Here is an 18,083-nt window from a genome sequence, read left to right on the forward strand (position 1 = left end):
TCAAAAGAGAACTTTCAAGTTTCTATGAGAGAATGCAAACATCAAAAGCCAGGCATTTCTTCATATTGCCCACAAACTTGGTTAAAGCCCAAACAGAGTGAGCTTTCATCCACTGTGGCTGGCAATTAAGTTTTATTATTTAAAAAGATTTTTTTAACTTTAAAGTCACGAATATAAAATAACATCTCTATTTTTAAATTTTTAAATTTGAGGTTTCGAGGGATAACCTATATATATTGCTATGTTGCAAATATATATATTTGAGAAAATAATATATATTGCTATGTTGCAAATATATAGACATTTGAGAAAAATAATAAAGGTAATATCAATGGTTTTTGTTTTTTGTTGTTTTTATTAAAGTTAGGGTATTTTAAATCAGAACAAGAAAACAGCATATAATTCAGTTTTTCCATAAATATTCAGACTCTTACTTTAGGTTAGAAAATAAAATAATTATTCATATAGCCATTTCTACCTACTGAAAAAGAACCACTTCATGAGTCTTTTGAAGATATCCTATCAAGATTCTATAGTTAAGAATCCAATCCTGTATTGTAAATGATCTGTACTAAATAAGAAGCTGTTCATTCTTATTTTAATGACAAGGGGGAAAATAAAGCTAAATTGCACTTACTGTACCAGAACTTCCAGATACTGGAATCATTCTCTTCCACAATCCCATTAAACCAACATCTCCAGAAGAATCCTTCATGGTGGAAAGTGATGTTCTCTATCTACACAGAAGACAAATGAAGTAACTTGCCATCAACACAAAGTACATAACTTAAGTTACCATATCCAGGAAAATGTTAAAGAAATGTATTCCAACCCAAATAGTAATGGTAATAGCTTTCTACCTATCTCTTCTGTGAAGAAATAGGCACTCCACTACTAATCTCTGATTTCAAGAGGAAGGCTATCCTCATTTCTACCAAGTACATCAGTATTTGGAAGAAGAAACGCACATTCTGTTCACCTGAACACTTCCCCACTTCAGTTGCAAGAAGCCAATAATCCGATCCAAAGGCCACCAAAAAGAGTAAAACCCCCAAAGCACCAAAGAGAGCTCCAAAGAAGATGGCAATATTTAGTCTCATTTTCAAGGCAGTGGTTTCCCTTTAAACAAAATAAGAAAGTTAAAAATGGCAGACACTTAGCTTCTCAATTAAAAAAAGAAAACAAAAGAAAAGAAGAAGAAAGATTTTTTGAGTAAGCAGGATCTTCTTGAGAAGCCTCTCCTAGCTCATGTTGTGGTGGCTTCTCACTTGCACCCTGTGGGTGTATTTGTGTTCCCTTTGCTCTCCCCTGGAGGGACTCCAGCCCAGCAGCTGAGAATTGCCAGCTATTTTAGGATACTGATTGAGGAGCTGTCTCTCTCCCATGGGGATCAAAAAATAGCTGACCTTCCCTTGACTGTAGAGAGGAGCATCAGGAGCTGGTTAGAATGACCATTATTGCTGTTGGGTAATCCATAGAAGTGGAAAGACGATGCAGTGGTATGAAGTCATTGGCAGTATTGGTCCACCATCTTAAGTGTCTGAACAAGCCTCTCTTAGTCTAGAATGACCATTACAACCCCAAAGACAAAGACACTTAAGGCTCTCTTTGAATATAGATAAATAACAGCTATAAGAAACCACAAAGAGTTCTCTTGAGTACAAGTGAAGTTGTAATTAATTCCTTAATTCCTTTTTGATACTTTTGGGATACAAAATAATCTGTGTAGTCTAATTGAATATGTAACACAAAGTAGAGTCTATATTTATAAACTAGACAGATGTATACTTAGAAGATCAATAATAAAGTAACAGACTATTTAAAGTATAAAAAAGTACTTTCATGCTACATATGTTTTTACGTAAAAACAGCATTTTCTACCACAGCTCCCAGATCTTGTACAAGTTGCTTAAACAACCATCCCCAACATGGACAGGTTAAAAAAAAAAGTCTCAAAATACATTGTTTTGTGGATTAAGATGAAAGAAGCTAGTCTACCCTTTCTTTTGTTCCCTTCGTTTTAAACAGCTGATTTCCTCATGTGTCATACTTGATTCTTATACAAACCACCTAATGAATCGATACTTTCTTCATGCTTTGTCTTCTACAGTTGTTCTCTTTTCATGTCTGAATATGTCAGACAGTATGTTTAAGTATTGGTGTAGCATTTTAAAATTTGTACTATCTCTATGGCTACTGTTTTTTTTTTTTTAAATATATATTCTCAACAATAACATGAGTTTCTGCATCTTCTGAAGAGGCATCAGCTCTACCAACTTCCTTCACCAATTCTTCTTCTGGTCTGGGACAAATCCTTAAATATGGATTTGGCGAAGGCAAGAAATGACTCTTCAGTAAGGATGTAAGGCCTTGGCCAGTTCCAACTAAACACAGTGGAGGGGCCCAAAGGTCACGAATGGAATTCTAAGTCACAGAATTGGTGGCTATGAGGGTTAAATGGAATTTAACAGTTGACCTGAGCTGTCCTAATGTTCAAATCTCTTTTGTAAGACACCCATGACATCAAGTCATGACATTTCTAGTTGTCTGTATTGAAGGACATCATTAATGTTCATACAACCAAAATCTTTTTCCCTAAAGTTTCCAAGATTAACCCTATTCAGTCCTCTGGGATTTCACAACACAAGTGTACAATCCTGTCATGACACAGAATTTTCTGATATTTTGAAGAAGCAGTCATTTCATGCCTCCGCAAACCACAACTGCCACTGGATCCCTACATGTAGATCTTGTCTTTTCTAAGCTAAACTTCCTATTCCTTTAGACTAGAAATTTATTTAGAATTTATTCCTATTCCTTAGACTGGCACAACTCCAAATCTCCTTACTGTTCTGGTTCTTTGCTACAATTTTCAAGTATTCAGTTTAACTGAGGCATAGTAAAATATTCTGCATAGAGTTTAACACCTTATCACTATCACCTTTCTGATTTGGAGGCTATGATAAGCAGAGTAATGGTCTCCCCATTACTCTGGCCACACCCTAGTCCTAACTGTAATCACATAATCTGTGAATAGGTTACTCTTTATGGCCGTATCTTGGGTGATACAGGTAGATCCAATATAACCATATCAATCTTTAAAAGAAAAGTAGAGAATCACTTCTAACAGAATGGTCAAAGAAAGAAATGTGACAAGAAAAAGGGTCAGAAATTTCCCAGTTTGAAGGTGCCACAAGCCAAGTAATGTGGATGGCTTCTAGGTCCTGGAAGAGGAAAAGAACACAGATTCACTTGAAAGCCTCCCTGAGGAAAAAACATAGCATTACCAACACCTTGATTTGGGGGGTTGCTGACCTCTGGAACTGTAATGACAATAAATTTGTATTGCTACAAGCCACTAACTTTTTATCAATTTGTTACAGCAACAGTGAGAAACTAATACAGATGCTATTCCATAATTAATGTTATATCAGATCAAATTAAGGGATTTTGGGGGGGGTTGAAGAAGAAAATACTCTTGAAGAAGTGCTTATTGAGAACTTGTGAGGGTCCAGGCATTTTGCAAGATATTAAGGTTACAGTACATAGGCCCTGACCTGGAAGAGTTCATGTCCCAGTGGAAAAAATGATTCATTAGAATGAAGCACACAGACATTGTAATAATGAGCTTCTGGCCGACCTAGACACATTCTCCTGCTCCCCACCCACCCTTCTCCCAAGACTGGTGTGGCTGTGTAGTTGTGGTTGTGGTTGTAGGCACCGACACTGTTCTTTGGAGAGGAGGAGGGATTTTTTCAGGAAGGTTTTATTTTATTTAATCACAAAGGTTTATATGCATTATCACTAAATCTTTAACACAAATTCACAAACATACAAACAATTAGATTTTTAAAATAAGCAGAAAGGAACATAGAATTTTGTTATTATTATAATTCATCTCAATTTTGGTCTTTGTCATGCACAACAAATCATCTTTCTGACTAGGTCTGTCAATGAATAACATTTTCTTACCATTTATGGTTTATCCAAAAATTGTATAATCATTGTTACAAAAATATGTTTATTAAGTCATTTATTAGGTAACCAATCTAATTAATTCCACCACTCGTTTGTACACGTTAATTCGATAACACAGAGTAGTTCTGACATCATGAAACTGAACTCCTTTAGCTCCATTATCCCCAGTACTTATCACAGTACTTGACACACAACAGGCACTAAAATTAAATAAATAAATAAATAAAATTAATTTGTATCAGGACTCTTGGCTGAGATGCAAATACATGACCTTCTGAGCTATCCAACTGGCAATCCATCCCAGAAGAAATGGCCCTGGTCTGGCATGTCCCGTTCTTTGTGAAACTTGGAAGAATGGATTTGGCAGGCGGGGGGTGGAGGGGGCCACAGGGAGGGGAGGGGCGTGTGTGCTTCCTCTGCAGATGCTCACACACCACCTTTTTGAGAATCCCCATCAGACTCCGAGAAATGAAATGGAATTTGCCATCCAAGGGTCAAAACGTGTCTCTCTTTTTTAGAAAACCAGACCCTTCGCCTGTCGTTTGCAACTCCTCTAATTTTGCATGATTCCTAAAATATTTCTAACAGCTATTCAGCATCTCTTCCTCAGATTCCCTCGGCAGCCTGAACAATTACCTATGTACCAGGAAGATGGCTAAGAAGCTGCTGGGTTCTTATCATCTGTACGGATTTGAGCAGAGGGTCTCTTTATCCCTTCACACTCCTTTCTAGTGAAAGGCCATGAGATGAGGAGAGACAGACATATTGAGGCACCAACCTCAACTCATAATAATCCCATAATAAAGCATCTCCATTGCCTATCCTTTCTGTGAATATTGAATCTATTTTTATGTTGATATGATTATCACACTGAATCTGCAAGGCCACAAGCATAAGCACATGGGAGAGCTTGACTGTCAAAAATGAAAAGCTGATATTCATGAGCATCTACCAAGTAGCAGACACAAACCTAAGCTCATTAAATATCTTGACTATGAGTTAGTCTACAATAGGCAAAATATGAAATAACCACTCTCTCTGTGGGCATTCACGCTCTTGGGCAAGGATCTTAGCATCTAAAAGTGTTCTTGGTGGCAGGAAGTAAAGATGCTCTCATTCACATGAACATGGCCAGAGGCAAACCAAAAGAGATCTGCATGCAGTCTCACCACCAAAGGCAATTCACAATAATTCATGGGTGATGTTTCTATGTGTATACCCTAAACATTAGCCCATAGCTTTGTTACAACTTTCAGTTATTCTCTGTGCTCCAAAGACTAAATGAGGAGGCAAGGCAGCTGAGTGAAGACTTTGGACTTGTTCTCCAAATACAATAAACCTGAGCACAAGCACAGGACCTGCAAGGACAGCTCCGTTCCCTGAGTTCTCCCCAACTGTCAGTCTTTTAGAATGAGAATTTCATTGAATTAAGAAGAGTAAGAATTTTCTTTCATAGATAGTGATCATGGGCAAGTCATTCAAATCTCTTAAGCTTCAGTTTCTTATATGGAAAATAGGAACAATACTTGAGAGGATAATTGGGGTATTAGGTAAGAGGACGAGTGTCAAATGTGTTGGTACGTAATCTACATTAGGTTTCTCTTCTATCTTGCCTTCAGCTGAAGATCAGGTTTTGATGGAAAAAAAAATTAACAATCATAATATAAAATAAAACTCCCTGAGATAGCATTCCAGATAGGACTCGGATTTATTTCAACAGACTAACCTCTCACCAAGCGCCTCCAGTACTCCCCACGCCCACATACATTGTCCTTCTTAGGCCACCAGCAACATCTCCCCCAGTCCTTTCCTATTCTGCTCCCTTCTCATTAGAAGTCTCTTCTCTTCCATGATGAACTCTTCACTAACCCACTCAACAAATAGCCACCAAGTCCCTACTATGTGCTACATGTTCTTCTAGGTGTTGAGTACCAGCAGCAATCCCCAAGGAGACTGTATTATACAACCTCTAACACTTTTCCCTATCTGTTTAATTACATTCTTGCTCTTCTATAGACACTTTTTTGAAGCATGTCTTGGGAAAACTTGGATCAAGAAATGTATGCTCGATGAACAAATTAATAATATATAAACCAGGGGTGCCTGAGTGGCTCAGTCATTCAGCGTCTGCCTTCTTCGGCTCAGGTCATGATCCCAGGTCCTGGGATCGAGTCCCACATCAGGCCCCCTGCTCATTGGGAAGCCTGCTTCTCCCTCTCCCTCTGCCCCCCCCCCCGCTTGTGTTCCCACTCTTGCTGTGTTTCTGTCAAATAAATTTAAAAAAATCTTTTTTAAAAATCATATATAAACACTAAATGAAATCCCCATATAAAGTTTGCCACACTGTTCTTCTAAATGTTATCAAGAATGTTGGTCCCTGCAACCACAGTGTCTTTTTTTGAAGACCAAGAGGAAATTTCTGAATGCTAAAAGAAGTTCTGTTTTCGCAGATGAATACTGTGATTTTTTAACCTTAGAGATACTGTAAATCTTTATTCATTTAATACATATTTATCACATGCCTATTCTAAGACATATTGCTGTGTCCCAGAATGGTGACAATGAATAAACGGTGCTCTCTAACCTCAGTGAGCTTATATTCTCATGGCACTGAGAGTGCTTCTCTTCTAACCTGGGTACTTAAAAAGCTCAAAGCCAAGATGTACAAAGGTGATGTCCCAGCTTCCCACTCTTTCCCCTACCATCCTTCCTTAGTTTTCTTCCCCTGTGACCCTGATTTTCTCTCCCACATGTACTTGTTTAACCTTTTATTTTACATATGCTTACGTAAGCTGCTCCAAGTACTTTTGAAAACAACATAAAGACTTAACAATGAAGCAAACAAATTTAGATGCGTTGTGAAATCAGGTAGTAGAAGGCATAACGCACCAAACTAAGAAAGCTGTTCTGGTTTTGTTGCCTTCTGAAAGCTCCATGAACTCTTCAGTCATCCCTGCCATTCTGCTCTCATCCTCATCATTTCTACTATCATCATTCCATTGGAAGATCCTCCTGACTTCCTGGAAATAACTTTTTTTTAGAATCTTTTGTCACGTAGAGAAATTGTGACAAAAATGTTTTTAGGTTTTCGTTTTTTAATTAAAAAAAAGTTTAAAAATCAATCTTCTGAAACCTAGATTATATGAAGATCATTAGCACCATATTACCACCAAGATAGTGTGGTAAATTTCCTTCATGTTTTCTTCAAGTTAAATAAAACTTGACAACCAAAGTCTTCATGACCGTAAACAACGAGAGGCTTTGATTATTTTAATCCAGTGTCTTTTTTTTTTTTTTTTTAGTTAACTGTGTTTTTCAATTGGTAAATACACTGAAACTTAGCAGAAATCCCAAGTCATGTTTAATTTGTGAGTGATAATGAGCAAAACATTCGTTTTACCAAAGTCATAATTTCCAATCCTGATACTGCAATAGTCTTAATTCTCTCAAAATACCACATTAAGCTAAACATTCTCAAAATGAAATTAATTTTAATTCATTTCAGTTTTTAAAAATTCAAGAATAACAATACCCAGTACCTAACAGTACTGAACAAATTTATAAACAAACATAGGCATAAGTCAGAAATACTATAAGTTTGGTTCCAGAGCACAGCAATGAAGCAAACAAATATCACAATAAGGCCAGTCAAGTGGACTTTTTGGTTTCCTAGTGCACATAAAAGTCATGAGTTTATATTCTCACAACACTGAGAGTGCTTCTCTTTTTCACTATACTGTAGTCTTGTAAGTGTACAAAAGCATCACGTCTAAAAATACAATGGGTATATCTTTTTTTTTTTAATTTTTTTTTTTGTTTGTTTGTTTATTTGACAGACAGAGATTACAAGTAGGCAGAGAGGCAGGCAGAGAGAGAGAGAGAGAGGGAAGCAGGCTCCCTGCTGAGCAGAGAGCCCGATGCGGGACTCGATCCCAGGACTCTGGGATCATGACCTGAGCCGAAGGCAGCGGCTTAACCCACTGAGCCACCCAGGCGCCCCCAATGGGTATATCTTAATTAAAATATTTTATTACTAAAAAATGTGAACCATTATCTGAGCTTCAATGAGTGGTTATCTTTTTGGTGATTGGAGAGTCTTGCCTCCATGTTGATGGTTACACACTGATCAGGGTGGTGGTTGCTAAAGGCAATTTTTTAAAATAAGACAACAATGAAGTTTGCAATCTGGGTTGATTCTTCCTCTCACAAATGATTTCTGTAGCAAGTGATGGTGTTTGACAGTATTTTACCCACTGTAGAAGCTCTTTCAAAATTGGAGTCCCTCTTCTCCACCTGTGGCTATTGCTTTATCAACTAAGTGTATGTTATATCCTAAATCCTTTGCTGTCATTTCAACAATCTTCACAGCGTCTTCACCAGGAGTGGATTCCATCTCAAAACCACTGCTTTGCTCATCCATAAGAAGTAACTCCTCATCCATCAGAGTTTTATCATGAGATTGCAGCAATTCAAGTATAATAATAATGAAAAACTTTGAAATACTGTAAGAATTACCAAAATCTGATACAAAGACATGAGTGAGCAAATACTGTTGAAAAAATGGCACCAACAGATTTGCTCAATGTCAGGCTGCCACAAAGTGCCAATTTGTAAAAAACCAACTAACCAACCAACCAACCATCCCATGCAGTATCTGTGAAGCACAACACAGTGTCCTGCAATAAAACGAGGTCTGCCTATACAGAATCAAACTCTCACAAGCTTCTATAGACGGACAATCCATTTTCCAGAAAACTCGAATTTTTTTTTTTTTTTGGAGATTTTTTGGGTTGGGATTCTTTTTTGTCATGGAATAATATATTATAGATCCAAAATACTTATCTGCCATTCCAACATCTCTGAAAACCGAAAGCTGTTGGCAAAACAAACCTAATTGGCATAGGGATGGTGTATATAAATTATAGTGTGAATTTTCTTGTATTTTATTGCATAAGTATGAATGCATTTGATTAGAAGGCTCCCCCAGATTACATTGGAGGTGTTACATAATATAAGGCATATTGCTTTTCCAAAATCCCCAAGATTATGACTCTAAACACATCTGGCCTGGGGTTACAGGTAAGAGACTCTGCTCTCATAGTCTTAAATATAAGACAATAGACTGCATCATGACCCTAAACTTCAGTTGCTTCCCTATGATCATTATTGAAACAAGATTTTACTGCCAATGAAACACTGTCATCTGTCTCTGTGACTCTACTGACTTCTTTTTTGGGGGGTGGGGGGAGATATAGAGAAGGAGTGATGGGGAAGGATAGAGGGAGAGAGAGAATCCTAGGCAAGTTCCATGCCCAGTGTGGAGCCTGATGGGCTCAATCTCAGGACACTGAGATCATGACCTGAGCAGAAATCAAGAGTTGGGGGGCACCTAGGTGACTCAGTTTGTTAAACATCTGCCTTCAGGTCAGGTCATGATCCTGGGGTCCTAGGATCAAGCCCCACATTGGACTCCCTGCTCAGCAGGAAGTCTGCTTCTTCCTTTGCCTGATGCTCCCCTGCTTTTTTTTTTTTCCTCTCTCTCTCTCTCCCTCTCTCCCTCTGTCAAGTAAATAAATAAAATCTTTAAAAAAGAAAGAAATCAAGAGTTGGATGCTCAATGTACTGAGCTACCCAAGCACCCCTCTACTAACCTTTTTAAATTTTTTTTTTTTTTATGCTGGTTCTTGGTTCTGTGTGTGTTCATCCCCACTACCTTCCACATCCACCAATGTGACAACAGGACCACATCCTGTAGTTTTAAAGGTTTAGATTTAAAGACTTTATCTTTTTGTAGATTATTTAAAGGCTTTCTCATCTTATAGGTAGTACAGAACAACAAACTCTATGTGGGTGATTAGTGGTTCTGTTTTTGTTTACTGCCACATCCCTAACACCTACCAGGACTTGAGGTAGGTGGGCAGGAAATTTTTAGCTGATCAAGTAAGTTATCATATGGAATTGAACTGAACTGGGTTGAACACTGCCATCTGCTGGCCACAGATAAAATTTGCATACTATGGTACACCATGGTCGGTGGTCACGATTTTTTTTTAATTTATTTTTTATTTATTTTTAGCATATTCATTATTTTTTCACCACACCCAGTGCTCCATGCAATCCGTGCCCTCTATATTACCCACCACCTGGTACCCCCAACCTCCCACCCCCCCACCCCCCGCCACTTCAAACCCCTCAGATTGTTTTTTAGAGTCCATAGTCTCTCATGGTTCATCTCCCCTTCCAATTTCCCCCAACTTCCTTCTCCTACATAACACAAATATTGGAGTACAAAGATTTGCTATTTTCACAGTATTTGATACAGCAAATCAAGATGACACCACCAAAGTATCAAGACCCTGATAAGTAGCTCACACTGAACACAACTTCAGGAAGATCCACCGGCTCATTCACCTCATTAATTTATCCTCCATTAAATTGATGGCTCCTTACACAAGTAAGTCACACAAAGCTTACATTAACATCCTTTACTTTGAAAAAGAGTTCACTATCTAGCTCCAGATTAAATTCCATAAAGAGCTCAATTAGTGAACTTAAGTACATCAACTCCTGAAAGAGGTGAAAAATTAGAATTTATTTGTCAAAAAAAACCCACCTTTATTTGTAATCAAAACACAGTAAGACATTTCAGAGACCAAAGTGAGGACCAAAGGGGAATTTTTTTTGATACATAAAACTAGAAATCAAACATATGTAACTTAGCAAAAGCTATCTATCATATAAATACACATCTTAAAGGATTGCTATTTTGATTTAATTCATTCACCACTTTGTTAGTTGCAATTCTCTCTTGAAGATACATGCTACACTCCATGTGCCAGAAACCTGTGAATGAAAACATTCCCCTCTCCTGTCCCTTGGTTGTAAAAGTGCTTTTCATGTGTCATAACCTAAATTTTAACAGAGAGAAAGATATTTTAACTCTTGGCTCTGGGATGTGTAGCCTTTTCTTTACATACCTTTGCCACTGGGTCTTCTTTATCAGTAAAGATAAAGATGGACTTTTAATTCCCACCTCAGATGACTTTCCCAAAGCAAGACGCTCAAATAGGTTCAGTGTCTGCGAGCCAGTTCTGGTTATGTACCCCAAAGGAAAGACAATCCAATCCACAGGTTGGAGTGCAATGCATGGAGACACATCCATGTGACCTTCATGCTACCACGTCTCCAAGAGGAGAAAATAGTTGGTATTGCGCTGGTGTGAAAAATCCAGTCAGAAGCTGTCCAGAGTGGCCACTGTCTGCAGAACTGTTGAACATGCTGGTAGTTTCTACAGAGAGGGCTGCACAACTTCTCTTCATGTTTTCCCTCAGCCAAGTCTTTTAAGTTCTAAGTTCTGTTAATTTAATTACATATACAGTATGGAGTAAGCACTTGAAAATCAGGACATATCAGGATACTCAAATAACACAACAGCTAAATAACAAAAATGACAAAGAAACGAAATAGTAACACCCAGCAGTACATAGCACTCACTTTGCTCTAAGCACACTTCTAAGTGCTTTGCTTCACAATAACCCACTACAATAAGTCCATGATTTCCCCTATTTTATCAGTAAGTAAACTAAGGTAATTCTGTATCTCTCTGTGGCATGGTTTCTTATTATGCTGATTTGTGTGCCCCACCTCCACCAAATTCATACATTGAATCTCTAACCCCCACTGTGGCTATATTTGGACACAGGGCCTATTAGGACTTAATTAAGATAAAATAAGGTCATAAGCTTAGGTGGGACCCTAATATTTTACTCCAGAACATAGAACTTAAGCCAAGAATTAGATGCTCTGTGAAGATTTCAGTTCAACATCCATTGTCAAAGAATTACAGCAAAAAAAAAAAAAAAAAAGTAATAAGTTCCCTTTTCACTTTGGAAGTGTAGAGCACTGAAAAGAATTTTATCTCCACTTTTCCTCAAATGAAAGGTTAGACAAATTTCACATGAATCATTCTTCTTGAACACATGAGAGAATTGAGGTGTAAGTTAAACAACCAACCAGCTTGGGTCTCTGAGGAAAAACAAGTACATGTAAGAAGAAAAAGGACCCAAGCATTTGCTAACCTATAGTGGACAAGGCTGAGTGACATACAAGGTCCTAAGAATATTCAACTAAAAATTCCTTATGAATTGCTATCGGCCAAGTGTGGCTAGGATGAATCCTACAGGTCCCACACAGAACGATCTGCACCAACTTATTCATGTCAACAAACCCTACTAGGTTTTTACACAGACTAGTGAGAATCTTGACCACCTCTGACCTCAATAACACCTGCGTGCATAGAAAAATAGCCACTGCCAAACTCTACTGAACTGCCTCCCCTCTGGAACAAAAGCCTTAATCTGCACGGAGAAGAAAAGCACAATGTCCACTAGGGCACTCATTGGTGAAAACCCTTTGTAGCTGACAAAACCCTCCCTTTTTTTCTTGCTTTAAAAAAAAAAAAAAAAAAAAAGCAAGAAAGAAAGGGAGGGAAAAAGGAAGGAAGGAAAGAACTTTTCCCCAAGAGAAACAGGAATAAGCACACAGCATGAAGAATACGCTAGAGCAGTAAGGATATTCTGTACAATACTCTAGTGGTGGATAGATGTCATGTATTTGTCCAAACCCACCAACTGTACAACACAAAATGAAACCATGGTCTTTGTGACAGTGGTGGTTCAATTTAAGTTCACTGATTATAACAAATATACCACTATGGCACAGGATGTTGATAATCAGGGAAACTGCATGTCTGGAGGCAGGGGATATATAGGAACTCTACGCTTTCCACTTACTTTTTCCTGTGAACCTAAAACCAATATGAAAAATAAAGTCTATTCATAAAAACCTCTCTCCCAGAACACCTGGGTGGCTCAGTCTGTCAAGGGTCCAACTCTTGATTTCAGCTCAGGTCATGGTCTCAGGGTCATGAGATCAAGCCCCACAATGGGCTCCACACTGAGCATGAAGCCTGCTTAAGATTCTCTCTCTCTCTGTCCTTCCCATTCCTGCTCATGTGTCTTCTCTCTCTCTCTCAAAAAACAAAACAAAAATAAGTCCTCCTAAGTTGGCAACCAGAACATGTGGTGCCAGGCACAGTACTACAACCGGATAAGAATGTGAACACTTCTGAAAGGCCCTATCGCCAAGCCTCAGATTCACAGTACCTGGCTAAAACATACTTGGCACATACTGACAGTCTACATGTCAATGTACATGCCAGCCACCAATATACTGACGTGAGTCCAATAGAAATAACAGTGGACTACAACTCAGACCTGCAAGAGAAAGACTGTCTCTGAGGGGCAACGCGAAGTCAGCCAAGAGAGAAGCAAATGTTATGGAAAACACTCTAGCAAACCACCTGAAACATAAAATGTCTCTAGAGCAGTGTTTCCTAACTCGGGCACTACTGACATTATGTACTGGATAATTCTCTTACGGATGCTCTCCTGTGAGGTGCAGGATATTTAGCAGTATCTCTGTTCTCTACTCACCAGCGATGCTAGAAGCACACTCCCAGTTATGGCAATCAGAAGTATGCTGGGCAGTCTCAAATGTCCCCCAAGGGGCAAAATCACCCTCAGCTGAGAACCCCTGCACTCTAAAAACATCAAGCCTACGGCGCACTGAGAATAACCATCATGGTAATCGCTGAGGGTAGCTGGGCAACAGCAAATTTCAAGCTCAGTCCAACTCCTGACTAGATTAGCACATACCCTCATGCTGAAGGATCAGCAGAAGGAAAGTTATGCTTACCTCTAAATATATAAGCAAAATGTACGTATATATTTTTATTTATCTGACTATCTAGTGTTCTCTAGAATATGCCGAGTTTTCGACAAACTATTACAGAACATGAGAGAAGCAAGAAAAAAAAAATAGAGCCTGACTTGTGATCTCTGTCAAATAAATAAATAAAATATTTAAAACAATAGAACCTGAGTTTTACTTCAGGAATGGCAGCTTGCAGAGCTTCATGGACATGTTCCCTAATAACACAAGCATAACTGGTAAAATCTATTATTTACTTTTAAAAAATATTTAACTTACTTATTTGACAGAGAGATAGAGAGCACAAGTAGGCAGAGTAGCAGGTAGAGGGAGAGGGAGAAACGGGCTCTCTGCTGAGCAGGGAGCCTGATGCGGGGCCCTGATCCCAGGATGCTGGGATTATCACCTGAGCTGAAGGCAGAGGCCTAACCAACTGAGCCACCCAGGTGCCCCCCCCACTTTTTTTTTTTTAAGATTTCATTTATTTATTTGATAGAGAGATAGAGAGCATAAAGGTAAAAGCTATTTCAAACACCCAACCATTTAAAGTCTAAGGAAATTGTCCTAAAGGCATACACAAAATGTAGAAACATTGAGCCAAAAAGTCTACTAAAAATTTGATAAAAAAACAGCAAGCGCTTTTGACATTTAAGCCATGGCCCACTCTCTCCCCACCCCTTTCTCACGAAATATAGAAAAAATTAATTCACTATGGATCAAAGACCAAAATTTAAGAGCTAAACTATAAAATTTTTAGAAAAAAACATGGGCATATGACTATGGATTAGGCAATGTGTTTTTGGATATCACAACAAAAACACAAGCAAACAAGAGAAAAAAAACCAGACTGGACATCCTCAAAGTTAAAACTATTGTTCATCAAAGAATACTATCAGAAAGTGAAAAGATAACCTGCACAATGGGAGAGATATTAGTAATTCACATATCTGCTTAGAGATTTGCATCTAGAATATATAAAGAATTTTTATAACTTGATAACAAAAAGAAAACTCAATTTAAAAATGGGCAAAGTATCTGAACAGACATTTCTCCAAAGAATACATGCATTGCAAATGGAAAATATGCACATAAAAGATGCTCAATAGTATTAGCCATCAGCAGAAGTAAATCCACACAACTACCATTAGATAAGTATTGATGAGGATATGGAAACATTAGAACACACATCCCCTGCTGGTGGGAATATAAAATTGTATAGCTACTTTTGAAAACAGTTTGATCATGAGCTGAGCCGAAGGCGGACACTTAACCAACTGAGCCACGCAGGTACCCCAGAAACCATCTGGTATTAATGAACTCCTCTATGGTCACCAGGTGGATGACTTTCTGACCTGCTGGCAAAAATCTTCATGTGCTTTCTGATGGTCTCTGTCCCCCTAAGCCTTCTGACTAAGCATGGCTCACCACTCTCTCTACTGTTCCCATTAACAACTATTCAGAGGCACCTAGGTGGCTCAGTCGGTTAAAGTGTCTGCCTTGGGTTCAGATCATAGCCCAGGGTCTTGGGATCTAGCCCCACATTGGGTTCCCTGCTCAGTGGGGAGCCTGCTTCTCCCTTCCCCCCTGCTTGTGCTCTCTCTCTTGCTATTTTGCTCTCTTACAAATAAACAAATGAAATCTTTAAAAAAAGAATAATGGAAAATATATCTACACAAAAATTTGTATACAAATGTTCATAGCAGTATTATATCCACAATATCCCCAAATTGGAAATAACCCAAATGATATTAACCAATGAATTAATAGATAAACAAAATATGAAATATCCTCACAATGAATGTTATTAGCACCCATGTTACAATAGGTTGAACCTTGACATCAATGTGGCAATAAAAATTGGTCATAAAGGAACACATATTGCACAATTCTATTTATTATGAAATGTCCAGAATAGGCAAATATAGAGACAGAAAAAAGATTACTGACTTCCTAGGGCTTAGGAAGGTTGGGGGGCTGCTGGGTGATAGCTAAATGTTCAGGTTATCTTTTTCAAGTGACTAAAATACTCTAAAATTGATTGTGGTGATGGCTGCACAACCTCATGAGTATTCAAAAAACTTATGAATTGTACATGTTAAATAGGTGAATGGTATAATATAAATCACACTTCAACAATGTTGTTTTTTAAAAAAAAGAGGGGTGCCTGGCTGGCTCAGTTGGAAGAGAATGTTATTCTTGATCTTGGGATTGCAAATTTGAGTCCCACGTTGGGACAGAGATTACCTAATTGAATAAAACTTGAAAAAATAAAAACAAAGAAAAATCAGAGTCTAAAGAGACTGTATTGAAGCTATCATAATACGGAGTTAAAACAACTAATAAATGTTAAAGACCATAATGGAAAAGGTAGACAACATTTAAGACTTGATATGTTTCTTTAGCAGAGATATGTAAACAATAAGAATCAAATGCAAATTCTGGACACAAAAACACAGTAACAGCAATGAAGACAGCCTTTATCAAAGTCATCAGCAAACTAAACAAAGCCAAGGAAAGAATCAGTGAACTTGAAGATAGATCAATAGAGATTACCCAAGGTGAAATGCAAAAAAAAAAAAAAAAAAAAAGGGGAAAAAAATAAAGAGAACACACCATTCAAAATTGGATGGGCAGTAATAAATGGGGTAAAGTATGTATCACTGGAGTCCCTGCAGAAGACAGAAAATGGGGCAGAAGAAATACTTTAAGAAATATGGCTATGGAATACACCAAACAGAACCAAGTAACTCAGGAAATATTAAGTAATACTAATACCAAAATAGGAAGAAAAAAAAGTAGGTCTATCATATGCAAACTGCTGAACACCAAAGACAAAGATAAAAATCTTAAAGGCAGCCAAGGAAAAAAACTCAAATTACCCATAGAGGAAAAAGAGTTATAGCAAGACTTTTCATTAGATAACATGACAGAAGATGATGGAGTGAAATGTTTTAAGTGCTGGAAAAAGTAAAACCCACATGCCATTCCAGAATTCTATACCCTTTAAAATGAAGGAAAATCAAGGCTAGTCATACAATAAAAAGAGAGAATTCACTGCCAGCAGATCTACACTTTAAGAATTGTTAAAGGAAGTTCTTTGGGAAGAAGGACCGTGATACATATTAGAAAACTTGGTCCCAAAGAAAGAAATTAAAATTGTTCTTCCTTTAGTTTCCTCATAGGTTAAGATTACTGATTTCAGATCTTTCTTCTTTCAGATATGTGCACTCAATGTAATAAATTTCCCTCGGAGTGCCGCAACTGTTGCATTTCACAATTCATTTAGTTGAAAAAATTTTTTTTTTATATGAGAGAGAGACCACAAGCAGAAGGGTCAAAGGGAGAGGGATAATCTTCAAGCAGACTCCCCAGTGAGTGGGGAGTCCATCACCAGACTCAGCCAATCTGAAAGATCATGATCTGAGCCAAAATCAAGAGTCGGGCTGCTTTACTGTTTGAGCCACCCAGGTAGCCCAAAAATATTTTTTAAATTTCTTGTAAGACTTCATCTTTGAGCCATGTGTTATTTCAAAGTTTGTTGTTAATCTTCAAGGGTGTTGAAAATCTGATAATTTTCTGTTATCATTTTCTAGTTTTTCCATTATGTCTACTTTTTCTATTTTTCTAAATTTGTTAAGGTCTATTTTAAGGCCCAGAATGTGGCCTCTCTTGGTGAATATCAAAGTGAATTTGAGATGAAGGCTGATGCTAGATGAGGTATTTCATAAATGTCAATTAGATCCAGTTGAATATTGGTGCTGTTCTTTGGTTTTCTGTATTTTGAATATACAGGTCATTGTAGGGTTTTTGGTATTTATCCTGCTTGGTATTCTCTGAGCTTCCTATGGTATAGTTTCTGTCATTAATTTTGGGAAATTCTAGATCATTGCTACTTCAAATAATTCTCTTTCTTCTTCTGGTATTTCAATTATGTATATCACATACTTTTGGAAACTGTCCACAGATCTTTAATATCTTGACATTTAAAAAAAAAAAAACATTCATTGTATTTTATCTTTGCTTGGGAATTTTCTTCTGACCTATCTTCAAACTCAATGATTCTTTTCTGCGCTGAGTCCAGTTTACTGATTAGCACATCAAAGGCAATCTTCATTTCTATTACAGTGTTCTTGATTTCTATGATTTCCTTTTGATTCCTTCTTAGAGTTTTCATCCCTGCTTGCATTGTCTCTCTGTCCCTGCATGTTGTCTACTTTCCATAATAGCCCTAGCGTACTAATCGTAGTTACTTTAAATCCTTTTATAATTACAAGACCTGTTCTGAGTCTGGTTCTGATGCTTATCTTTTCAGAATGCTCATTTTTGCCCTTTAC

At 37.7% G+C, this 18,083-nt stretch overlaps 1 protein-coding gene across 1 annotated transcript in view; it reads right to left on the minus strand.

The window, feature by feature from the left end:
* Positions 1-1,298, minus strand: part of TMEM182 (transmembrane protein 182) — a 63,575-nt gene extending 62,277 nt beyond the window's left edge. The window contains exons 1-2 of the mRNA XM_004764380.3: positions 969-1,298; positions 638-737 (exon numbers count right to left, since the gene is read on the minus strand). Coding sequence (XP_004764437.1) covers positions 638-737; positions 969-1,100 — 232 coding nt within the window. The 5' untranslated portion in view covers positions 1,101-1,298. The remainder of the gene's footprint in view (positions 1-637; positions 738-968) is intronic.
* Between the last annotated feature and the right edge of the window lie 16,785 nt (positions 1,299-18,083).

Source organism: Mustela putorius, unplaced genomic scaffold (genome assembly GCF_011764305.1).
Source record: "Mustela putorius furo isolate JIRA1106 unplaced genomic scaffold, ASM1176430v1.1 tig00000224_pilon_pilon_pilon, whole genome shotgun sequence".
Taxonomy (NCBI): domain Eukaryota; kingdom Metazoa; phylum Chordata; class Mammalia; order Carnivora; family Mustelidae; genus Mustela; species Mustela putorius.